Below are 26,376 nucleotides of genomic sequence, written 5' to 3' on the forward strand. Positions count from 1 at the left end.
AAGCAGAAATAAATTTATATGAGGTCAACTCAGACATGAAATTATTAGTCAAGGAGAAAGGTTCTCTGAAGTGTCCCTTCTGCATTTCTGTGACAGCTGAAATCTATTAATGATCATCCAGGAGCGAAGGACCTGGAAAAAAAAAATATATATCTTTCATTAGTTCAGGTAGAGATATTTAATAAAGGTTTTAATTTGCTTTAATAACGATACTAGGTGTGAAGAAAAAGCTGCCCTTTTCCCAGAGATGCAAACTCTGCTAGGCTCCTGGATCATATTGGATTTATTCTGACTGGTAATTTATTGTATCTTGGAGATTAAAAATAAAAACTAAGGGGCTCATAATCAAAAGATAAAAACGTCCAAAAATCGGCCTAAGTCGGCACTTGGACAAACATTGTCAAAATACGTTCAAGTGCCGATAAAAGAGACGTATTTCTAAATGACCTAGGCCTTCATAATGCCTCTGAACGGCCATAGCTAAATGGGGCGTTTCAGGAGGCGTGTCGAGGGCAGGAGTTGGGCGGGATGTGGGCCGGCTTAGACTTAGTCGTACTGCCTGTATAACCGAAAGTTATACAGCCCAGGATCGACGGAACTTGGACGCTGTGACTTAGACCATTTAAAACGTGGTCTAAGTCACCAAAACCCACCTAAAGTCACCAGATAAGCACTGCAAACACATAACACAGACCCCCACACAGTAACCCAGTGATCACCCTCACCCCCATAAAAATATTAATCACAACTTGAAAATTGTGCCCCCAGAACATCATCACAAGAACACACACAAGACAACCTGGCATAGGAAAGCCTAGTCGTGCTGCACAGAGGCGGCTGAAGTCGTCTTGGGGGTGGGTTAGGGAGCCATGGAGAGGAGGACCCATGCCCATAAGCCCCTGTAATCACTGCATTGATAATGAAACATGAGCACTGCCCTACACCCCCCCAAAACCCTTTTTTACTGGCATATAAGTGGCTCCTGCAGCCATAAGGGTTATTGGGGTGGTAGATAAGTGGGTCTGGGGGATTCTAGAGGTGGTTTGAGGGGCTCACCATGACCTATAAGGGAGCTGTAGGGAGGAGAAGCCATGGCACCCTTTTTTGTGAAATTCACAGCAGTGCCCTGTAAGGAACCCCATGTCTGGGTGTTCGGTCCATCACTTTGCAGACCCCTCCCACGTCCAACAGGGCTTGTTCCAGGCGTTTTGGACTTGGACGAAAATGTGGTATAAAGATGGACGATTTAGCGACTTGGACGATCAGATCGGCAGGACGTATACTTAGACGATTTTCGAAACAAAAAATAATTTGGATGTATTTTTTGAAAATGTGTCCTAAGCTGTTTTTTCACTTTGGACGACTTGCGACTTAGGTGAAAACGGACTTAGACATTCCTTTCGATTATGCCCCTCCACACTTCTAGATGACATACCAACCTGCAAAAATTTACCCCCCATTCCCACCCCTTGAAGAAGCCACTTTAGAGTTTTTTTTATTGCCAACCGTAGTGGTAAAAACTCCGACGCTCACAGAATTCCTATGAGCGTCGGAGCTTTTACTACCAAGGCCAGCAATAAAAAAAAAAACTAACGCGGCTTGATAAAAGGGGACCTTCATAAGTTTTATTGTCCATTTTTTCATAATTTGCACAGTTGTATATAACTCCTTGTTCATCTGCATGCGTGGCTGGTGTTCTGGTAGGTGTGTAACAGATAAGCAGTCTGTGTATGAATTCTGGCTTGTTAGAGGTTTTGGTCTGAAAGGCCGGCAATAGAATTTTGTAAGTTATTCTGCAGATCGGTAGCCAGCCTCGTGTTATGCTGCAGAAAAATAATGGTACCCCTTTGATCACATATGAATACTTGAAACGAGGCTTAAAGGTGGCTGTGTTTAACTCAGCTCGAGAGTCTTTTACAAAAAGGAAATGCTGATAAAGGTAAATCAGTGCCGCACTGGTAGTTTCGAAGGTCATTTTGAATCTCTGGGAACTGCCAGACTCACAGCACAGAATGTTGCCTTTGGCCAACTCAACTCACCCATCCAGTCTGTTAGCCTCTGCTGTTAGACAGGCGATTCATTCCAATCCTATCTATTGGAAGGATCCCAAATCGCCTTTTTGGTAGATCCACCACTTTCCTGCAAGGAAGGAAATAAATGTTTTAGGGGCAAGCATGAGGAGGAGACAATTTATTTTTTCATGTACTGCGCCGCAAACATGGAACGCCCTTCCTATTTTTTTACAAGAGGAAAAAGAACTTGGAAAATTTAAAACTGAACTTAAAACCTTCCTTTTTAAAAACGCTTTTACAGCATAATTTTAGTTTTAGTATCATGTTTTCATATATGATACTTGTGTTAATTATTTCCCTTTGTGTTTCCCCTCAATGTTTCTTCTTTACTTTATGAATTGTAGTTCATCCCTCCTTTCCCATATTTATCAAGGTTAAAATCATAAGTTCTTACCCATTTTTTAAAGTAATTGTATGTCTTGTATTGTTTGTTTTATTTTTTATATTTAATAATTGTAAACTTTAAAGTGTACATCGCTTACAATATTTGATTAAGCGATTGATCAAGTCATCTAATAAACTTGAAACTTGAGGGTAACGTTGCCTATGCACAATGGCCAAATAAGCCCTTAGAGCAGTGTTCTTTATTCAGTGCAAGGCCCAGGGGGTCAATGGCGGACCCTGGAGACCTCTGGAATAGCCTTCAACATCATTCCTACTTTTATCCTGCTGTTCTTTGCCACTCTATCCAAGCTCATGACAGAAAGGGGACAGTGCATAGGAGGAAAAACCGCATACCTGAAGGACAAGGCATTTCTCAATAGATGAAAAGAAAGAATGCATTTGGAAATGTTGACCTCCATGAGATTGCACACAATAAAAAGGCTGAAGGTGGGCTGGTGTGGCATTTGTCACTGACCCATATCGAGCAGTAGTGTTGCTGCCTCACATGGGAAGATATTTACAACCACTGACCAGTTAAGTCAGAAGAACAGAAAAATAGCCTTACCGGATCAGAACAATGGTCCGTCTAGTCCATTATCCCATCTTCATGGTGGCCTATCCAGGTTACAAGTACCTGCCAAAAACCCAAATAGAAGCGGAATCCCCAAAGAGTATCAAGATTCCATGCTACCGATCCAGGGCAAGCAGTGGCTTCCCCCGTGTCTTTCTCAATAACAGACTATGGATTTTTCCTCCAGGAATTTGTCCAAACCTTTCTTAAAACCAGCTACGCTATCCACTCTTACCAGATCCTCTGCCAATGCATTCCAGAGCTTAACTATTCTCTGAGTAAAAAAAATTTCCTCCTATTGGTTTTTAAAAGTATTTCCCTATAACTTCATCGAGTGTCCCCTAGTCTTTGTAATTTTTGACCGATTGAAAAATTGATCCACTTGTACCCGTCCTACTCCACTCAGGATTTTGTAGACTTTAATCCTATTTCCCCTCAGCCATCTCTTTTCCAAGATGAAGAGCCCTAACCTTTTCAGTCTTTCCTCATACGAGAGGAGTTCCGTCCCCTTTACCATCTTGGTCGCTCTTCTTTGAACCTTTCCTAGTTCTGCTTTATCTTTGAGATTAAGGTGACCAGAACTGAATGCAATACTTAAAGTGAGGTCCTTCCAGGACCTACCTCACAGATGGCTCCCAATGCTAACTGGACAGCAGTGCAGGTGGGTTAATGCAGATAGTGGCAATGTCCAATTAAGTTTATTTATTTATTCATTTTTCTATACCATTCTCCCAGAGGGAGCACAGAATGGTTTACATGAATTTATTCAGGTACTCAAGCATTTTTCCCTGTCTGTCCTGGTGGGCTCACAATCCATCTAATGTACCTGGGGCAATGGGGGGGTTAAGTGACTTGCCAGGGTCACAAGGAGCAGGGTGGGTTCGAACCCATAATCTCAGGGTTCTGAGGCTGTAGCTTTAACCACTGCACCACTCTAGAAATCAAAATGTCGCAAAAGTGAGCCAAGTAAAGGACAATCAAGGCATTGTGACATCACTGATGAGACTGGCTCTTATTGGTGGAAAGAGGCATTATGATGTCACAATACCAGCTCTGGTTATCAGAGGCTGAAATTTTTCACACTATTTATTTATTCAATTTTCTATACCGTTCTCCCAGAGGGAGCTCAGAACGGTTTACATGAATTTATTCAGGTGCTCAAGCATTTTTCCCTGTCTGTCCTGGTGGGCTCACAATCTATCCAATGTATCTGGGGCAATGGGGGGTTAAGTGACTAAGCTCAGGGTCACAAGGAGCAGCGTGGGTTTGGAACCACAACCTCAGGGTGCTGGGGCTGTAGTTTTGACCCCTGTGCCACACTATCAGCATTGAGGCGGACCTAAGTGATTTAGGTCTTCAGGAGCCTCTTTTGCCTACTTAAAAGGCTTTGAATATTAGGCCCACAGCAAAGAAAACAAAATAAAAAGTTGTGATCTGCCCATCTACAGTTTCAATCATTAAATTTAAGCAAAGAAAGGATCAGGCTATTCTAGGGAGCCATCTTGTGGACACCTATGTAAATGACACCTCTTTTCTCCACACCAGAGTGTGCAGAACAGATCTCACGGACTGGCTTCCTTTGCAAATCACAAAGACTCTCAAGAACACTAAACCCAGCCTGGCTCTGCTTCTGTCAGCATCGTCTCCCTTGGAATGGAACGATTCATCGCCACCGTTTCATTGCGGATCGTTTCATCGCAGCTGCGCTGAAATACCTGCGATGATTTGTCCCATTCCAGCAGCAGATTACAAACACAGGACAGCAGCTGCAGGGTTCGGTCTGTTTTGATTGTGGCACCGACATGTGCCGTATATTTGCCTTTGCCCCAATTCTCTGGCTTTGGCTGCTGCTGAGTCTCCTGTCGCCTTCCAGCTCCAGAGACAGTGGCTTAGAAGGATTAGGGTTACCAGATTTTCAGAAATTAAAATCTGGCCCCATGGCCCCAACCCCAGGTGTGTGCTGGGGAGAAGGGTGGAGGGATGGGGCAGAGAAAGTTGCCCGCTGTTGGTTAATCCAGAATGTTGGATGGGGGAGGGATACTTTTATCTTAATTTTAGCCCTTTGAATACATACATCCAGGTGGGTGGGAGGAGAGTGGGATTACATTACTACTTTAAATAGGGAAAGGTTATTGAAAGAATCTATGTATTTATGTTTTTGTTGACTAGTTATTGGATGGGTGGGTGGGTTTAAATGCTCATGTAGGTCTGTAAGATGAATGTGCTTTTCTTAATTTATTATATGTTTATATACTTCTGTATTGCACTGTTGATATATGAAAATCAATAAAGATTGTAAAAAAAGGTTGGGTAATTAGAATTCTTCTGTACCTCCAATGTGCCAGGCTGTATTTCTCAAACACAAGAATACCCTTACTGGGTCAGTCCGATGGTCATCTAGCCCATTATCCCATCTTCACAGTGGCCAATCCAGGTCAAAAGTACCTGGCAAAACCCCAAAGAGTAGCAACATTCTATGCAACCAATTCCAGGGCAAGCAGTGGCTTTCCCTATGTCTGTCTCAACAGCAGACTATGGACTTTTCCTCCAGGAACCTGTCCACACCTTTTTCAAAACAAGCTATGTTAACCGTTCTTACCACATCCTCTGGCAACGCGTTCCAGAGCTTTATAGAGATGCTTTTACTCTATAACTCGGGATTCTTTCACAAGGTAATGGCGGAATAGAAATCCCTAATGTAATGTAATTTCAGAAAAGGCAGCTCTGAACTAAGTTTTACCTACCCTTTTCTGACGTCCTTAATTGTATTCTTTTCTGATAATATTGTATTTCACCCTCTGTCCTCTTGTCTCCTGTTTGTCTGTCGGTCTTGTCCATGATTTGGCTTTTGCTAATTATTTTAATTTTGTTCCCCTCATTTTAATTAAACTGTACATCACCTAGAATGTTGATAGGCAATTAATCAATTTTTTAATAAAACCTTGAAACCTCCTATTGGCTTTAAAAGTATCTCCCTGTAATTTCATCAAGTTGAACTATATCTAGCTATAATTACTATTTTATTGTTTAATAAATAAGTACTTTATCCAAGGTGAAATGAACAGGCAAGTTCAAGATTTGTATAAGGACTATTTAAATAACACAAACACCCGAGTGAATGTTGTGTAAATAAGTTCAATGAAAATTGTGGAAACCTTGGCAAACTTTCCAAAAGTAGTGCATTGCTCTGATACAGCTGGAGACCTTTCCCATTTCTCTCCTTGCGCTGATATATCTGTTCCAGGAACAATATGCTCTTCGGGAAATGTCATGATCTATAGCAGGGGTGAACAACCTTTTGGCTTCCCTGGGCCGCATTGGTTGAAAAAAATGTTTCCGGGGCCGCGCAAACGCTGCAGCAAGACAGAGGAGGGAGCTGGCAAGACGGTAAACACCAGGGGGCAGCAGAGGAAAACACTGCATCGCCCTCAACCGGGGCTGCACAAAATACTTCACGGGGCCGCAGGTTGGACACCCCTGATCTATAGGGATCAAGATCAAAGATCATGATTTTTCCAACCTCTCTCTATTATCATGCATCTCTGAAAAAATTACAGGGTGCAGAAGATCTTCAATAAAGAGCTGACTTCTCTAACCTGGTCATCGAGAATGACACGGGGACAAATTTTCTCCATCCCCGCGAGATCTCTCTATCCCCACCTTGTCCCCTTGAGCTCTGTCCCAACTGCCCAAGCCTCAAAAATTTTAAAGTGTTCTAGGCTTGTGCAGGAATGGGGCAGGGACATGGACAGGCTCAAGGGAAAGGAGATAATTTGTCCCCTTGTCATTCTCTAGTTGACTTAATTGTATCAGCTCCCTTCCAGAAGTGTGAAAGTAACCTGTACCAAGGGCAGCACAATACACTTTCACTCTTTGGAAACAAAACTCACCTCTGCTTGCTCCTGAGTTCGGTGGAGCCCACCGAAAGCCTGTCAAGGGGAGACCCGAAGCTGGAGAAGCTCCTTTTCTTTTTGGTTTCCATCACATCGTTTTCCAGAGACACCAGTTCATCCAGGAGTAGCAGTTTGGTTGCCAAGTCGGAGGCCAATTTCTCCTCACTGGGTAGTGATTCCGAATCCATCTCCAAGACAGTGGAGGGGTCAAATGACTGAAATAAATGTTCAGCTGTTATAGCAGTGAAGGGACAGCTCAGGCCTCGGACAGTCTTCTTTTCTTATTCAAGATGTCAGCACGAAGGCACCCAAAATGGCTTCCTCCAATAACTTACAGTAGGGGGGCCTCAATCCAGTCCTCAGGATACACCAAGCTAGTCAAGTTCTCAAGGAATCCACAATGAAGATGCATGAGATAGATTTGCATACAAAGGAGGAAGCACATTAAAAGTTATCTCATGCATCTTCATTGTGGGTGTCCTGAAAACATGGCTGGCTTGGGTTACCATTTGGCTCCAGAAAAAGAAGGATGGATTGAGAGACATCCGGGATTTACTGCCATTGAAGGCAATGGAAATAAAACCCAGATTGTCTTTCTTACTTCCACGGGTATAAAACAGTACAAAAGGAAGTGGGAACGGACAATGAACACTCCACTGAAGATCACTGATCAGTGATCTTCAGTGGAGTGTTCATTGTCCGTTCTATGTAAGGGGACATGCAATGAAGCTTCTAATTAGTAGATTTAAAACAACCCAGAGAAACTATGGAACAAAAGATTGGAAAATTAAGTGACTTGGCCAGGATCACAGGGAGTAGTCCTGGGAGTTGATCCCCAAACCTCTGGGTTCAGAGGTAGCAGCTCTACTGCTAGGCCATTCCTCACCTTTTTTCAAGAGTGTGGGTTCTTGTTGTCATGTCTGTGGAAGTTACATCTTTCTTGTACGTTACACTTTGATTTGATGACATTTTTATCACTAGGGCACCTAGCACTTGTTCACCTATATTCAGATGCATTTCTAGCTGTAATGTGAGCCTCTGAATTAGAGAATGACAGGAACTCAATTTCCCCATCCCGTCCCCTCGAGTTTAGCCGCTGTCCCTGCCGTATTTCCGTAAGCTCTGCCTTAACCGCACAAGACTCAAACACGTGATTTTAAAGTGTTTGAGGCTTGTGCAGATGAGGACGGAGCTTGCAGGGATGGGGCAGGGACAGGAAAATGAGTTTCCACGGGGAAAAATTTGTCCCCATGTCATTCTCAACTTAGGAGAACAGTCTAGGAAACTGAATAAATAAATAGTGTGAAGAGTTTCAGCTTCTGATTACCAGAGTTGGTATTGTGATGTCACAATGCCTCATTCCACCAATAAGAGCAAACCTCATCAGTGATGTCACAATAGCTCGATTGTCCTTTACTTGGCTCACTTTTACTACATTTTGATTTCTAGCATGGTGCAGTTTAGAGAATGACATGGGGACAAATTTGTCCCCGTCCCCGCAGGAACTCAATTTCCCCATCCCGTCTCCGTGAGTTTTGTCGCTGTCCCTGCCCCATTCCTGTAAGCTCTGCCTTAATTGCACAAGCCTCGAACCCTTATGATTTTAAAGTGTTTGAGGCTTGTGCAGATGAGGACGGAGTTTGCAGGAACAGGGCAGGGACAAGAAAAGAACTCGCGGGGACGGGATGGGAAAATGAGTTCCCGTGAATAGTGTTTTTCTAGGCTGAAGGTGCAGAATATCGTCTGAGATCTCTACCACACTATTCTGCAGCTGAGGGAAGATGGCTCAGACTTGTAAGACTGACAGCTTGCAAACAAATCAATATTATGATGAAAGGCAGAAAATGGTGATTTCCTGTGAAATTATTTACAAACAACAACAGATTTGTTGCACTGGAACTTGGTTAACTGAGGCGTCTTCCAGAAAGAGATTTAACATGCAATCCAAAGGCAGATGGCTGACAGGCCCACCCAATCTGCCCCGGTTGTTCCCATCTATAGCGGCGTAGCTAGGGAGGTTTGTGCCCAGGGTGGTGGTGCCTGGCATTACTCTGCTGCATGAGCACCCCGTGACCCTCACCGCTTGGTGCCCCCTGACCCCACATACCTCTTGAGATGTTTGTTGGCGTGAGCCGCATTTTTCACCTGCTGCTTGCACCGGCCTTGGCTCCCTTCTGATGTCATGTGCTGGTCCCGTGATCAGGAAGTGACGTCAGGAGGGAGCCAAGGCCTGTGTGAACAGGCCTTGGAAGATGCTACTCTTGCCAGTAAACATTTCAAGAGGTACACAGGGTGTGTGGGGGTGGAGAGGAGGAAAGGCGCTTGCGCTCCCGTGAAGATGTTGCCAGAGGCGGTCCACCCCCTTCTTACGCCACTGCCCATCTATGCTAAGGATAGCTCTCAAATCTCAACTCTCAGCTACGCTATTGATATATATTTGCTGTCCATGAACGATCACTAGGCGTTTATGCTTCTTTGTATTTGATGTAAACCGCTTAGACTACATGTAGGACATTTTGGCAGTAATAAAGATAAAGACAGCAGGACATCGTTCATGATCCAAGTCTCTTTTATTTATTTTAATTCATTAATTTATGACAGGGGTAGGGAACCTCGGTCCTTGAGAGCCATACTCCAGTCGGGTTTTCAGGATTTCCCCAATGAATATGCATGAGATCTATGTGCATGCACTGCTTTCAATGTATATTCATTGGGGAAATCCTGAAAACCCGACTGGAATACGGCTCTCGCGGACCGGAGTTCCCTATCCCTGATTTATGAGCTAATCAATTGCCATCGTTCTAGGACAGGGGTGGGCAACTCCAATCCTCAAGGGCTGGAATCCAGTCGGGTTTTCAGGGTTTCCCCAATGAATATGCATGAGATCTATGTGCATGCACTGCTTTCAATGTATATTCATTGGGGAAATCCTGAAAACCTGACTGGAATATGGCTCTCGCGGACCGGAGTTCCCTATCCCTGATTTATGAGCTACTCAATTGCCATGGTTCTAGGACAGGGGTGGGCAACTCCAATCCTCAAGGGCCGGAATCCAGTAGGGTTTTCAGGATTTCCCCAATGAATATGCATGAGATCTATTTGCATGCACTGCTTTCAATGCATATTTGTTGGGGAAATCCTGAAAACCCGATTGGATTGCGGCCCTCGAGAACCGGAGTTGCCCATGCCTAGGCTAGAGAATGGGCCAGAGGTTGTGGTAAAAGTGGATAGCGTAGCTGGTTTTAAGAAAGGTTTGGACAAGTTCCTGGAGGAAAGTCCATAGTCTGTTATTGAGAAAGACATGGGGAAGCCATTGCTTTCCTGGGATCGGTAGCATGGAATGTTGCTACTCTGGGGATTCTGGAATCTTGCTACAGTTTGAGATTCTGCATGGAATCTTGATACTCTTTGGGGTTCTAGAATGTTGCTACTAGGGACCTGGATTGGCCACCGTGAAGACTGGGCTTTTTTGGATCATTGGTCTGACCCAGTAAGGCTATACTTATGTTCTTATTGAACTGGTACATTTATGCATGCAAAGAGACACCTAACCACAGGTGCCTGGATATAACATTGTCTTCAAATGGAGAAACCTCTTTCTCCAGCAGTTAATCTACGCTCTTATGCTCCAGTGTTCCATTACTCTCTTTTAGGTATACTTGCGTCAATGTTATGTGCCTTGAAGGTTGCGCAAAATTCAGTACAGGAAACTTTTTAGATTAGGGAGGAACGAACATGTATTGGACAGACCTGCACAGTCTGTGTTCCATATATGGTGATTCGGTGTAGTTTGGGCTGGGTTGGGCATCAATGGGAACTCCACTAATATGGAACATGATGATGTTACTGGCCAGACTTTACGGTTGTGGTTCTCAACCCTGTCCTAGGGGACTCCCTAGCCAGTCAGATTTTCAAGATATCCCTAATGAATATGCATGAGAGAGATTAGCATATAATGAAAGTGACAGGTATGCAAATCTCTCTCATGCATATTCATTAGGGATATCTTGAAAACCCGACTGGCTAGGGGGTCCCCCAGGACAGGGTTGAGAACCACTGCTTTACGGTAGATATCCTGCAAACAACAGGATGGTTGGATAGGCTGGACTGAGCTTGGTCGGCATTTCGAAACTAGAAAAATACCAGACTTTACAGAAAGATCATTTATTGCTAGGAAAATGGAAAGTTTCGAGAACCAATTATGGAAAAATAATTTGAGACTCCTAAATTTTCCAAAATGCCCCTTAATTTCACCAATGGAGATGACAAGAAAGTATTTCAAAGAAATTCTGCTTATTCCTAATGAAAGTTTGCCACCTATTGTCAGAGCTAATTATTTTCAAATAAAGAAACCAGACGAAGTTTCCACTCCTAATGAGATTCAAGGGACAGATAATGAAAATATGAACTTAACAACATTTCTGGAAAACTCCTTAGAAGTTATAACGGAAAGGAAAACCCTGTTAATATCTCTTGCTTTGGAAAGTGATAGAGAATATGTACTACGTTTGTGTTTTCGTCACTTTAATGATCAGTTTTTAGGTTCTAATGTTCAAATATTTCCTGATATGTCTTTAAGATCTCAGAAGCGTAGGAAGGAATTCTTGACATTAAGGCCAAGAGTCCTAGCCCTGGGAGCCAATTTTTTATTGAAATTCCCTGTAAAATGTTTTGTTCTCTATCAGAATAAGAATTACTTATTTTTTGAACCTAAACAACTGTTAGGATTTATAGAATCCAAAGAGCAAGTAGTACCTATAGCTGAAAATGTGTAACTTGCCATAAATGGCTGTAGCACTGCAGATTATTGCTGCTTTCTAGGTTGGATAAGATTGTTTCAATTGTTAATTTTTCTAAAAGTCTCTCTCCATTGTTTGTGGACTAAATAATTGAATTTATAAGTGAACAACCAAAAACACTGATTTAAGTGAATTTGGGTTTATAGATTTTCTTTTTTAATAATTTTTGTAAATCTGAGTACAAGTATGTGAATTGCTCGTTCGTATTAGATAAAATTTGAATAAGCATATATTTTTTAATGGGTATAACTTATGGGCAGACTGGATGGACTGTTCAAGTCTTTATCTGCCGTCATTTACTATGTTACTATGTAGAATACTATGTGAAGCTCTATTGGTTGAAACTGGAGTACCAGATCTAATATAATAAAATGCTAGGCCGCGCATGCGCACTAAAAAAACGTGTTCCCTGATCCGTCGTGAAAATATGAGTGTGCATGCGCGCCCCTGGCTCTCACTGTGCACTATACTCAAGCTGCCGCCACGGCTCCTCTCTCGAACTGCAGCAGGATCGAGAGAGGAGCTGCGGCGGGGGCTTTCAGGACATAATATGATTACCACGTTTCTTTAGGCAGCCCCGGTTGTTTACTTGGATTCAATGTCAGCATTAGGGTTCGCCGGCCGCCAGCCGTGAGAGCCGGGTGAGGAAGGCCGCCGCAGCCTCGCGGCTAGGTAGGGGGACAACAATGGCGCTTATGCTCAAGCCGCCGCCACGACTCCTCTCTCAAACCGCACCAGGATCGAGAGAGGAGCTGCGGGCGGGGGCTTGAGCATAAGCGCCATTGTTGTCCCCCTAACTAGCCGCGAGGCTGCGGCGGCCTTCCTCACCCGGCTCACATTCAATCCAAGTAAATAACCGGGGCTGCCTAAAGAAACAAAGTTTCACGGTGCTTGGCCCGCCAAACAATTCCTGCCGTTGCCGAAATTTGCCCCACCGTTCCTTCCCTTCCTCCATCAGGTACATCCGCCTATGTTAAAAGGAGCTGCTTTGAAATTGGAGCCCTGCCGCCACCGTAACACGTTCCCTCTGCGCGGTCCCTTATGTCAGAGAAGGGGCGGGACCAAGGCAGAGAGGAAAGTGCTACGGCAGTGGCAGGCCTCCGATTTCGACGCGGCTCCTTTTAACATTGGTGGATTCACTGCACCTGATGGAGGGAGGGAAGGAAAGGTGGTTGTGCGCTGTTGAGCCCCTCTTTGCCCTCAGACCCTCTCCTAACTGCTCCCTCCTGTCTCAGACCACTGGGGGGAGGTGCCTGTCTTCAGCTGCCGGGATGGAGGGAGGGAAGAAGAAAGAAGGGGCCCTGGCAAGCGAGTTATCAAAAGCCAACCATAGCCTGGGACCCCTACATGATATGAATAATGACCAGACAACAAAAGGTAAGAAAAATAATTTTATTTTCTGTTTTGTGATTACAATATGTCAGATTTGAAATGTGTCTTGAGGGAGGCTGCCGTCGCGGCTTTGGACAGAGGGGTACCATTTTCTTGGGAGCCGGCCTTCGGAGAGGCTTGGGACGCGGGGACGGATGCGGGAGGGGCTGCCGCTGCGAAGGGCTTTGGTAGGGGAGCCAGCCAGACCCGCGAGTGTGGGGACGTTGTAAGCGCGGATTGGTCAAGGAGCCGCCGCTGCCGAGGCTTTGAAATTGCTCTCCCACCGTCACTCCCTCCCGCCCCGGCTCTGCCTCTGCCCCTGCCCAGGTTCAAAAGCAGGAGAGGCGGTCATCTAGCACCCGTTAATCTAACGGGCTTAAACACTAGTATGCTGATGGTCTATCTCTGTGTGCAAGGATTAGCGTCAAAATGTCTGGTGGATAGTATTCTGCCCTATGTTCCATTACAGAAATTACGCTCTGTAAATCGTACTGGTCTGGCGCTTGAGGCCGAAAGTGTCCAGGACTAGAATGTTCTCCTGCATTGGCTCTCAGGAACGGAATGAGATTCCAATGTACAGTGCATACGCTAGGAGGCTAATTTGCGTAATTTTAAATTATTATTGAAGAGGTACTTATTTTGCAAGATGAAGTAAGGGGTTTAAGCCCTTTGTGTGTATTTGAGCGCTGGCCGCCGATTTGTCCTTTTGTCTTAAATTTGTAATGTATGTATTAGTGTTTTGTTTTATTTTGATAAAGCGGGATACAAAGAAAGAAATTACAAATTACAGTGCAGTAGTGGCAGCCCTCAGTGAACTGGAGAATTGCTTTCAGGCAACGTTTCTCTTACCTGTGGAGCAGCATCAGCGAGCAGAGCCCTGTCCCCACTCCACTGTGTTAGAGCCAGAACCAAGATGGCATTTAGGAACGTAAAATGATACTCAAGCATCTGGAATAAAGGAGAAGCACTGGAAATGTCACCAACAACACAAAACCGTCACAAGAAAAGAAATACGAAAGATGGAACCCTCGAGGCTTTCGTAGGCAAGAGAGGTGGGGGGAATACTATTTATTCCGTAGTGCTGTATGACTGGACCACAACCAGTGGTACACGGTGGGATGCTGAATTCCAGAAATAGTCTAGGAATGTCATTTGAGGGTCAGCCCATAATAAAGACTTCGTGACAGGAGGCCCATAGATCCACCATTGAGAAACACTGTCTTCTGCAGATAAGTAGACAATAGAACCTGGAGTTTATGTGTATGTTTTATTAAAACTTATTATGCCGCTTGGGTATATGACAGGTCTAAACGATTTACAATACAAATTTGATATAAAAAGAACTCCAATAATAATAGGAAAGACCTCAAAAAATACAAATAAAAATAAACATCACATTTGTCATGAAAAAGACACCATCTAACTTACAAAAATATACTAAGGGCTCTTTTTACGAAGGCATGCTAAACCGCCGGCTGTGCTAGCCGCTACCGCCTCCTCGTTAGCTCGTGATGAAAAGTCACGCCCGTTAAACCCGCTAACGCGCCTTTGTAAAAGGAGCCCTCAGTCTAAAATTAAATCATATCCTGGAGTCGTGCTGCAAAGTCAAACTCTCTCAATCAACATGAGTAATTTCTGGTAAAGATACATCATTCCCAAACGCCTCACAATAATAGAAGATTTTTAGCCTTGACTTAGATGCCTGGATGATTACTTCTAATCTAATATCCTGTGGTAGATGGTTCCACAGTTGGGGGACCCTTGAAATAAAAGGCTTTGTTTCTTGTTGATTCCCACTTGGCCGAGGGGAGAACCAACCTATTATCCTGCATTGATCTTAATGTTCAGGTTGATGATGTTAAAAATCCCGATGGACCAATATCAAAGTTTTAAATTGTGTCCTGTAACAAATAGGCAACCAATGATATTTCAAATACAAAGGAGTACCGGTACTTTTCTAAGAAAAGGCACTTACGATCTTGGGCAAGTCACTTAGGGGCTCTTTTGCTAAGCTGTGCTAGGTACTAACATGCAGCTAGAGTGAATCGCAGTAGTCATGACCAAGGTATGGACTGATATGGTATGAGTGTCTGAAGTTAGACTCAATCTGAGTGTCTTAATTTGAAGAAGAAAAAAAAGAGAATCTGACAATTGACAACTGATGACTGAAGGCAAGTTGAGGGTGAAACATAAACCCCTCCCTTCCCCCCTCCCCCACCGTCTCTACAATACATGTTGGATTGGAAGAGACACTACCAATTTTAGAGGCAATCAGTGACCCACTTTGCTATACATTTATACCACGATCAGTTTTGAAATGGTGGTTATTAAGCCAAATAGAAACCAGCTTTCATTAAGATCAACATGGCTGCCAGAACTCTCCCTGGGCTTTATAAGATAATAAGGAATGAGTTGATTTCTTCAGCCTTTTCTTCGAATTAACTTTAATTCTATGCTTTGCTGACCTCTGTTATCCATAAGGAGATGAACATAAGAACATAAGCAATGCCTCTGCTGGGTCAGACCTGAAGTCCATCGTGCCCAGCAGTCCGCTCACACGGCGGCCCAACAGGTCCAGGACCTGTGCAGTAATCCTCTATCTATACCCCTCTATCCCCTTTTCCAGCAGGAAATTGTCCAATCTTTTCTTGAACCCCAGTACTGTACTCTGCCCTATTAAGCCCTCTGGAAGCGCAATCCAAGTGTCCACCACACGTTGGGTAAAGAAAAACTTCCTAGCATTGGTTTTGAATCTGTCCCCTTTCAACTTTTACGAATGCCCTCTTGTTCTTTTCTTTTTCGAAAGTTTGAAGAATCTGTCCCTCTCCACTCTCTCTATGCCCTTCATGATCTTGTAAGTCTCTATCATATCCCCTCTAAGTCTCCTCTTCTCCAGGGAAAAGAGACCCAGTTTTTCCAATCTCTCAGCGTATGAAAGGTTTTCCAACCTTTTATCAGACATGTCGCTCTCCTCTGAACTTTCTCGAGTATCGCCATATCCTTCTTAAGTTACGGCGACCAATATTGGACGCAGTACTCCAGATGCGGACGCACCATCGCCCGATACAACGGCAGGATGACTTCTTTCGTACTGGTTGTAATACCCTTCTTGGTTATGCCTAGCATTCTATTTGCCTTCTTAGAGGCCGCTGCGCACTGTGCCATCAGCTTCATTGTCATGTCCACCATTACCCCCAAGTCCCTTTCTTGGGTACTCTCATTTAATAACATCCCTCCCATCGTATAGTTGTACCTCGGGTTTCTGTTTCCCACATGTAATACTTTACATTTCTCAACGTTGAACTTCATCTGCCATCTCTTCGCCCATTCCCCTAGTTTGTTCAAGTCCCTTTGCAATTCTTTGAAGTCCTCTTTAGTCCGAGCTCCACTAAATAGTTTAGTGTCGTCCGCAAATTTTATTATCTCACACTTCATCCCTGCTTCTAGATCATTTATGAATATATTAAATAGCAGCGGCCCGAGCACCGAGATGGGATGAGACAGGACAAGAATTTGAAACAGCTGTCCTTCTGTAGTCTCTGAGGTGTGCATTTGCGTGTTTGCATGGGTGTAGGAACAGAAAAACGTGCCAGTCTATTACTTCTCCAATGCCCACATCCTGCTTATCTGGATAGGAGAGTCCAAAAATAAATGCACAGCTTAAATACACACATTTCATCTGGTTTTCATAGGCAGGCCAGGGCTTATTCATTGAAAAGACCAAACAGCTAAAAATAGGCCCCAGTATAATAACAAAAATAAATATTATGAATCTGACCACACAAAAGATACTTGATTAACTGGTTGAAATTAGACTTGTCTAAAAATGGGGTTCAGGTTTTGACATTTAATAGCCTATTCTCCGTTTTCCTTCCCTTCCACGTCCGAAAGAATGTTGAGCTTAATTCTAGCTTGACGTTCTGTCCAGACGGTAATATATCAAACCTCAATAATATTTATATGATATTGGTTTACGGAAGAGGTCTAAGGCAGAGTAATTAACTGAAAAAGCCATTTGTTTAAAAAATAACTCAAGTTAAAAATAGCTGAGCCTTTTTCAGTCTTAGGTGTAGAATTGAGAAAAGTCGAGGCCTGCCTTCTACAATCGAGCAACTGGCAGATGTCAAAAGGAGTAGTTCAATTACGGGCTTAGTTGATTGAAAGTTTCTTAGAGCTTAGATAGCAAAGGTGCGTTGTTAATGCCAGGATTGTTTGTCACTGCCCCTGTCTGACAGAGGCCGATTTGGAAAAGAGACGGCTGAGGGGACATATAATCCAAGTCTACAAAATCCTGAGTGGTGTAGAACGGGCACAAGTGGATCGATTGTTTTACTGCATCAAGATTTACAAAGACTAGGGGGACCCTCGATGAAGTTACGGAGAATACTTTTAAAACCAATAGGAGGAAATATTTTTTCACTCAGAGAATAGTTACGCTCTGGAACGCATTGCCAGAGGATGTGGTGAGAACGGTTAATGTAGCTGGTTCTAAAAAAATATTTGGATAAGTTCCAGGAGGAAAAGTCTATAAACTGCTTTTGAGACAGACATGGGAGAAGCCACCGCTTGTCCTGGATTGGTGACATGGAGTGTTGCTACTCTTTAGAGATTCCACATGGAACGTTGCTACTCTTTGGGATTCTGGAACGCTGCTACTATTCGTTTTTTTGCCAGGTGCTTGTGACTTGGATTGGCCTCCGCGAAGACAGGATGCTGGACTAGATGAACCATTTATCTGATCCAGTAAGGCTGTTCTTATATTCGCATGACTTCCCACTTAATAAGAGATGGAGTCCTTCCTAATTGTTAGAGTTGTTATATATAAAAAAAAAGGATGCACAGGAACAGCTTTCAAGCGGTGCATAATCTAAGAGCAGGCATCCGTTTCTCTTGCTGACAGGACTGAAAGAGCTGTGTGCTAATTCGTTTCACATGCAGCCAAAACATGAATGTCTGTCTCCTGCCCAGACACAGAAAGGGAACATGCTCCGAGACTACAAAATCAGAAAGGCCACTTTGTAGTTCAAATAAGATGGTCTAAAATGGCTGCCGTTCTTGGCTTTTCTCTGCACATACGGCACCGCAAAGAGGGAAGACAGAAACAAAAGTCAGAGGAAGAGATAGATGGAGAGCCCTTGCTAACTTCCCCACACGGGAAATAACGCTCTGGTGGTCTAAGCCATTACGTCACCTGATAGCCTGAGGGAGATGTCTGTTACCATTTTCTTGACTGGAAATAGTTTGACCCGGTGATGTGAATTTTGCATGACCTGCATTCTGTACAATTTCCTCATTGTCGGAGCAGGAGGACAAGATCCCATTTTGCCGACAAGCTTCGGAAAGTGATGTGTTCATAGCTCACAGACTGCCTTATTGCCTGAGTTGTGGGGATAAGTGGTGATGCTCCCAGAAGAAGACTGTGGAAGGTGAAACTGGTTGGAACAGAGCTGACATGGTACTTCAATGCACAGAATATTCATTTTGAATGTTTATGTGAGAGACTTCTCATCTTTTTCACTTTTTTGCAAAATTGTGAGGGCTTTTTGCTTCCTGGAGAGCTTTATTATTCTCAGAGAATTCAGACATAAGAACATAAGAATTCCTATACTGGGACAGACCGAAGGTCCATCAAGCCCCGGATCCTATTTCCAACAGTGGTCAACCCAGGTCCCAAGCACCTGGCAGAAACCAAAAAAGTAGAACATTCCAGAGCTGAGATTGTGATGTCATCATGCCTCATTCCACCAAAGCCTAAGAACCAACCTCAGCAGTGATGTCACAATACTTGGCTCACATAAGAACATAAGAGCTGCCATACTGGGAAAGGCCAAAGCTCCATGAAGCCCAGGATCCTGTTTCCAACAGTGGCAAACCCAGGTCCCAAGTACCTGGCAGAAACCCAAACAGTAGCAACATTCCAGTGCTCATATTGTGATGTCATAATGCCTCATACCAACAATACCTAAGAGCCAACTTCATCAGTGATGTCACAATGGCTTGATTGTCCTATACTTGGCTCACGTAAGAACATATGAGCTGCATGAGATAAGCATTGAACGCTTTGCATTTTTCTGACTTATGCAACTCACACTGAGCACTTCCAAATCACTAAATTATTATTTGTAGTGATATAATTGTGTGAGTGGATTCTGTATCTCCCTCAATGCTCACCTGAAGAACTATTATAGAATTTGATTTTGAGGTGTTCTTCCTCTGGGTTTTTCACAAAATGGCCACGTAGCTATCCATATGAAGGAGTAGCCAAATGTTTAAAATATCTGGTTCCACAAGAGAACCAGAAAACACAGGTTCAAATTCCACTTTGTAATTTTATTTTCTTCCTTTTTGTATTTTTCTTAATTGCGAGCCCTCTAGGAACGGAAAGCTTCCTGCTGTGACTTCCCTTCCTCCATTCAATGGGAAAACCTGGAAAGGCCATCCCTCCCCTTTCTGAAACTGGAGTTAGCCATCCGTATTTTGACTCCTACGTAGTCCCACCCAAAACATGCCACGATCATGTCCCCCTTGCCATAAGGATGTCCTGCAGTTCAAATGTCCACATCTTGCCTTTATTTATTCATCTTTCTATACTGTTCTCCCAGGGGAGCTCAGAATGGTTCACTCAAGCATTTTTGCTGTCTGTCCTGGTGGCATCACAATCTATCTAATTTACCTGGGGCAATAGTGGGGGATTAAGTGATTTGCCCAGGGGTCACAAGGCATAGGGCTCCTTTTATTAAGGTGTGCTAGCAGTTTTAGCGTGCACTTAGCGTGCATTACAATGCTGCATGCACCAAACGCTAATGCCTCCATAGAGCTTGCGTATTTTTCATTTAGCGCATGGTTTGCGCGGCTAAAAAAGCTAGCATACCTTAGTAAAAGGAGCTCACGGTACTGAGGCTGTAGCTGTAACCACTGCGCCACACTCTTTATACAACTGATTTAAAGTAGTTTTGGGGATTTTTTTGAAATTTTAATTTCTAACATTTTATTGAAGGAAATAAAATATAATATACATAGATTTTCATTTCAATTAGATTCACAATTATTATATTTTCATACATATTTTATCATTCCTTCAAAATATTTTTGAAATGACCCATTGCAAAACATCTTATACCCCCCACTTCCCTCCCCTTCCCCCCTCCCTTCCCCCCCTGAATGGAAGATTTCTCCCATTTCCCCTTCCCCACTTCCCTTCCCTCCCCCTGAATGGAAGATGACACATATTACTAGGTATTATAATGCAATGAATGTATACCAAAGCTTCAATGTAGAATATTAATAAATATACTTCGTGCTCTGGAGAAAAGATTTTGAATATAGGGGTCCCATATTTTCAAAAAGAATCATGTTCTTCTAGGAAACTTACACACCTCCCTAACCTCAAACAAAATTAAACGATGGAGTTGGTTCCTCCAATGCCAAAAACTAGGAGGATCTTTCTGTAACCAATATTGCAAAATACATTTGTGACCAATCATGCATGCCTTTTGAAATAAAATGCTTCTTCCTTGTGCATATGCCCCACAAGCAGCAGCTTTACCAAATAACACCCCCCTTGGGGATTCCACTAATGGACTATCCCACAATGAACCTAGATATAATAGAATGGCAGACCAGAATGACTTAAGAGGACATTGCCATAAAGCATGAGATAGTGTATTAGGAGCTTTATCACATTTAATAACGAAGTACTTTTTATAGAACTAAATTACAGTAGTTTTTTGGAGAGAAAGGCATGTTCTATGCGCGATTGAAAAAAGTCGATGTTGCTTCTCCCCTCCTCTCCCTTCCATTCGTCCTATAGTGCAGCAGGAGAGTGTGTTTTTTGGTTTTAAATGTAGGAAATTTTTGCTTCTGTCCGCCGATCTTATTTGCATGCACAATTTTTTACGAATGTCTCAGGTTTTTAGATTCGGTATTAAAACGGTTGCGTTAGCAGACCGTCACTTTTGAATGCGGGTTTTTCAAAATCCTGGCCTCACTCTTTATGCAATTGGGATTTATACATTTAGGTAATACGGATGTCTAAATGCTGCTTTTCAGAGCTTCTAAAATAACCATCATAACCTCATTACCTTGGTCTCTGCTTGTGCTGTACACCCAGTTCAAGAAAATCCTATAGCAGTAGTAGGCAGTGGTCAGACTTTCCAGCCTCCTAAGGAATGCTCCGGCGACCTGGGAAGAAGAGGCAGAAAGCAAAGGCACATCAAACAGTCACGGCTTCACATTAAGAAGTACCGGTAATGCATTTGTTTTTTTGTTCTGGTATTGGGGTGGGAGGGGGGGAATGTCTTAAAGTATTTTGATGATTGATTCAAGTACAATTTTGAAGTTATTTAATATGAATATGTATATTTAATGCACTATTTTTGAATAAAAAAAATCAATAAAGATAAAAAATAATAATAATAATTTTATTTTTCTATACCGCCTAACCAGCAGTTCATAGCGGTTTACACAATAGGTGCTCAGCATACAATGTAATAATAACATCATACATAATAAAATTCTAAGTAACTAATACAAGCATTAAAACTAATGAATAAAAAAAAATACAATATAAACTAAAATAACTATAGATTAAAAGATTAAAAGTACATTATAACTACATAATAATATGAAAATCAGTAATGTATATTATATTGTTTAAATAAGTGGGTTTTAAGATCTTTTCGAAATTGATAGTACGCAAGAAATGGAGAAACAAGAAGATTCAAACATGAATTCATGAATCCTTCTTGGAATGCGAAGGTCAAGTGGGGCGTTGCAAGTCAATTTCTACCTGAAAAGATAAACACAGGCTGGCACCGAGCAAACAGAAATGTTCTTTCTTAACACCACTGACCTGGAAGGCTAAGACCCATGAAGAGCAAACGGCTACATGTGGTCATTTCGAGTCAGAAGGAAGTTATTGAATGGAGACCTTGAAGTACTTCCCTCACTGCCACTAAGTGCTCTGGGTCTTACTGCCGTGGCAAAAACAAAACAGCTACACACAAATCACTCTACTCTGCAAACTGCGCCGTCCTATCACCACTCACTTGTGCAGACCTCTCAAAACGGTTTTCGTGGAACTTGCTAGAAGTAAAAACAGTTAGAGCCACAGGGCTGAGAAGCAGGGGTGCCAGGGTTCAAATCCTGCTTCTCCCACCAGCCTCCGCTATTGAACTGTAAGCTCTTGGAGACATGTCATTACCAACAATACGTCCACGCTTTGCCAGACATTCCATGCTATACCACACCTAGCCTATATTTTCATTCAGCCATTCCATGCATTGTCATATTCCTACCAATTCTCCTGTATGTATTGTTTATTGAAAGCTTCAATACTGCTGGTAATAACTGGGGGAGTCAATTTGGAGCGGTTTATATGAGCTTTGTAATGGCGTTACAATACAGAGTTTGCATTTCCTGGGATGGTTTCAATACAGACATTATTAAACCTTAATCAATACTTGTGCTTTTGTAAAGGTGTTAAAATATAGAGTTAGCGTTTTCTGAGTTGGTTCTCAGTCCAGCCCTCTTAAACCTTAATCAATCCGTTTTCTTATTTCCGCCTATAATATATAATCAATCTACTTGCTTATACATACCTTTATAAAATGTATCATATATTTATTCATATTATACCTTCTTATACACACATATAAATATGTACATCTATATTTATTCATTCATTTTTCTAATGCTGTTCTCCCAGGGGAGCTCAGAATGGTTTACAAGAATTTATTCAGGTACTCAATCATTTTCCCCCGTCTGTCCTGGAGGGCTCCCAATCTATCTGAGGCAATGGGGGGATTAAGTGACTTGCCCAGGGTCACAAGGAGAAGTGTGGGTTTGAACCCACAACCCCAGGGTGCTAAGGCTGTAGCTTTAACCACTGCACCACTCTAGAAATCAAAATATATTAGAAGAGACCCCCAGTAAAGGACAATCAAGCCATTGTGACATCACTGATGAGGTTGGCTCTTATTGGTAGAATGAGGCATTATGACATCACAATCTCAGCTCTGGTTATCAGAGGCTGAAACTTTTCACACTACTTATTTGCTCAATTTTTTATACTGTTCTCCTGGGGGGGGGGCTCAGAAAGGTTTACATGAATTTATTCAGGTACTCAAGCATTTTTCCCCATCTGTCCTGGAGGGCTCCCAATCTATCTGAGGCAATGGGGGGATTAAGTGACTTGCCCAGGGTCACAAGGAGAAGGGTGGATTTGAACCCACAACCTCAGGGTGCTGAGACTGTAGCTTTAACCACTGCACCACTCTAGAAATCAAAATGCATTAGAAGAGACCCCCAGTAAAGGACAATCGAGCCATTGTGACATCACTGATGAGGTTGGCTCTTATTGGTAGAATGAGGCATTATGACATCACAATCTCAGCTCTGGTTATCAGAGGCTGAAACTTTTCACACTACTTATTTGCTCAATTTTTTATACTGTTTTCCTGGGGGGGGGGCTCAGAAAGGTTTACATGAATTTATTCAGGTACTCAAGCATTTTTCCCCGTCTGTCCCGGGGGCTCACAATCTATCTAATATACCTGGGGCAATGGGGGTCACATGGAGCAGTATGGGTTTGAACCCACAACCTCCTATTTCAATTGTCTGCCATGCTCTGTTATGTACTCCCTTACCACGCTTCCTACTGTCAAGCTCTATTAGTTACCGCAATGTCATACAAAACTCATCTAATCTCCACCCCATGCTGTATGAGGTCTTGTCCCGTCAAATCCTATTAAGTACTGCCATGCTTTATGACTATTATCACGCTCCCCTACATGATCTAAAATGTACCGTCATGCTCTCCATTACCAGACCCTGTTATGCCTTATTATGTATGGAAACTTGTAACCCGTTCTGAGCTCTTCTGGGACGATGGGCTGTAAATCTAAATACATAAAAGTGATTATAACAATTCACCCTGAGTTAGACTCTGGAAAGAAAGCAATTAAATCCAAAATCCTAATCCAAACATTTACTTTCCTTGATTTCCTCACTGTCCATCTATATTTCTATACCCAGCGCATCTGTCTGAAAAAGTTCAATGAATGCAGACTGTTGGAACAGGGAACATCAGTCTAAGGTAGGTAGACTGCTCTCTTGCTAACTCCACTCAAGACTTCATCACTTACCAAAAAATTCATTGCCAAAGGATACGGTGATCAGTGGAAGTGGAAGCCACATTGTTCATGCATGAGACATATGTCTCATGCACTGTATTAGAGCATGACATGGGGACAAATTTTTCCCCTTTCCCGCGGGAGCTCATTTTCCCATCCCGTCCCGGCGAGTTCTTTTCCTGTCCCTGTCCCATTCCTGCAAGCTCCGTCCTCACGTGCAGAAGCCTCAAACACTTTAACATCATAAATGACAACTTTTTAGAGCTCAGATTGTGATGTCATAATGCCTCATTCCACCAATGCCTAAGCTCCGTCCTCATCCGCACAAGCCTCAAATGCTTTAAAATCCTAAGTAGCAACATTCTAGAGCTCAGATTGTGATGTCATCATGCCTCATTCCACCAATGCCTAAGCTCCGTCCTCATCCGCACAAGCCTCAAACACTTTAAAATCCTAAGTAGCAACATTCTAGAGCTCAGATTGTGATGTCATCATGCCTCATTCCACCAATACCTAAGCTCCGTCCTCATCCGCACAAGCCTCAAACACTTTAAAATTCTAAGTAGCAACATTCTAGAGCTCAGATTGTGATGTCATCATGCCTCATTCCACCAATGCCTAAGCTCCATCCTCATCCGCACAAGCCTCAAACACTTTAAAATCCTAAGTAGCAACATTCTAGAGCTCAGATTGTGATGTCATCATGCCTCATTCCACCAATGCCTAAGCTCCGTCCTCATCTGCACAAGCCTCAAACACTTATTTAAAATCCTAAGTAGCAACATTCTAGAGCTCAGATTGTGATGTCATCATGCCTCATTCCACCAATGCCTAAGCTCCGTCCTCACCTGCACAAGCCTCAAACACTTATTTAAAATCCTAAGTAGCAACATTCTAGAGCTCAGATTGTGATGTCAGAATGCCTCATTCCACCCAATGCCTAAGCTCCGTCCTCATCTGCGCAAGCTTCAAACACTTTAAAATCATAAGTGCTCGAGGCTTGTGCAGTTAAGGCAGAGCTTACAAGAATGGTGCAGGGACAGCGAAAAAACTCACGGGGACGGGAGGGGGAAATTGAGTTTCTGTGGGGATCGGGAAAAATTTGTCCCCGTGTCATTCTCTACACTGTATGTCATTTGCTCATCTGAATCTCAAAAAAACCCTTTTTTTTCTATAGAAATTGTTGAGTCTCTCAGAGAATATCATGCACTGAGCATGTTCCATGCATCATCAGAAGTGTGAAGATATCCTTCCAGTAACTCTGCTAAAAAGAACTCACTTTTCGAAGTTTGTAAGGGTGCAAAATTCAGAGTAAGAGAAAACCCAGTGCAATGGATTAAGCAGGGAGCTGTCAGAGCGCCAATGAAATGAGACAGAATCCGAGACACTTAAAAAAAAAAAAAGAGAGAGAGAGAGAAATTGGTTCTGTAGTTTCCAGTATTTTCCTTCATTTCTCGCTTTGCTTTCTTCTTCCTGCAAACAGATACATGGACTTTGAAACCCTAAGACTTTTCTTGCCTTTTTTTGATCCCTCTTTCATTAGCTTCTGAATTCAAGCGACAGAGTAAATGTCCGTCCCAAAGAAAAGAAAGCCCACCGCACTCACCTTACGCAAAGAAATTCAACCTGAAGGATGTTTTTTTCCCCTCTGCTGGTTCCTCTTAAGTGATTCCCCGATGCTCTCGGCCAGCATCTAGGGATTTATAGCCCTGGCTTTCAGCTCCAAACTCCAATCCCTAACTTCCCTCTCTCTGACATCATTTCTAGAGATTTTCCACTGCTCCTTGCCCTCATCCTTTTCCTCTCCCTCCTTTCTTCCAGACATCTGTAATATGCGGTGCTCTGATCGGGGTCATTAGATTGGTGTTTGGTTGGATACTTTAAAAATTATTATTATTTGTACTGAGCAACAGAACTGGGAGGATAATGGGGATGAATTGCGAGCAACACCTGTACTGTGGGTTCATTTTAGCCCTGATGTTAATTACGTATGAGAAAGATAATGTTCTGAGGGGAAAAGCAAGTTTTGGGCAGAGAACAACAGGTTTAGTAGTACTGGCAGACAGAAAGCAGATCATTTGTTGACCAGCTCTGGGAAAAGGTGCCTAAAATCTCTGATCCAGAATTACATTACATGACATTAGGGGCTTCTAT

At 42.9% G+C, this 26,376-nt stretch overlaps 1 protein-coding gene across 1 annotated transcript; it reads right to left on the reverse strand.

Moving 5' to 3' along the window:
* Positions 1-25,914, reverse strand: OSTN (osteocrin). Its single transcript, XM_033957814.1, has 6 exons — positions 25,829-25,914; positions 21,172-21,271; positions 13,940-14,038; positions 6,918-7,135; positions 2,040-2,139; positions 1-132 (listed from the first exon to the last, which is right to left on the reverse strand). Exons 3-5 carry the CDS (start codon positions 14,036-14,038, stop codon positions 2,052-2,054), a joined length of 405 nt encoding a protein of 134 aa, XP_033813705.1. The 5' UTR covers positions 21,172-21,271; positions 25,829-25,914; the 3' UTR covers positions 1-132; positions 2,040-2,051.
* Between the last annotated feature and the right edge of the window lie 462 nt (positions 25,915-26,376).

Source organism: Geotrypetes seraphini, chromosome 9, assembly GCF_902459505.1.
Source record: "Geotrypetes seraphini chromosome 9, aGeoSer1.1, whole genome shotgun sequence".
Lineage (NCBI taxonomy): Eukaryota > Metazoa > Chordata > Amphibia > Gymnophiona > Dermophiidae > Geotrypetes > Geotrypetes seraphini.

Coding starts and splice junctions, on each gene's coding strand:
- OSTN (XM_033957814.1), bottom strand. CDS start 14,038: ATGCTTGAGTATCATTTTACGTTCCTAAATGCCATCTTGGTTCTGGCT. Junction 7,136..13,939: donor TCGCTGATGCTGCTCCACAG/GTAAGAGAAACG, acceptor CATTTATTTCAG/TCATTTGACCCCTCCACTGT. Junction 2,140..6,917: donor GAACTCAGGAGCAAGCAGAG/GTGAGTTTTGTT, acceptor CCTTCCTTGCAG/GAAAGTGGTGGATCTACCAA.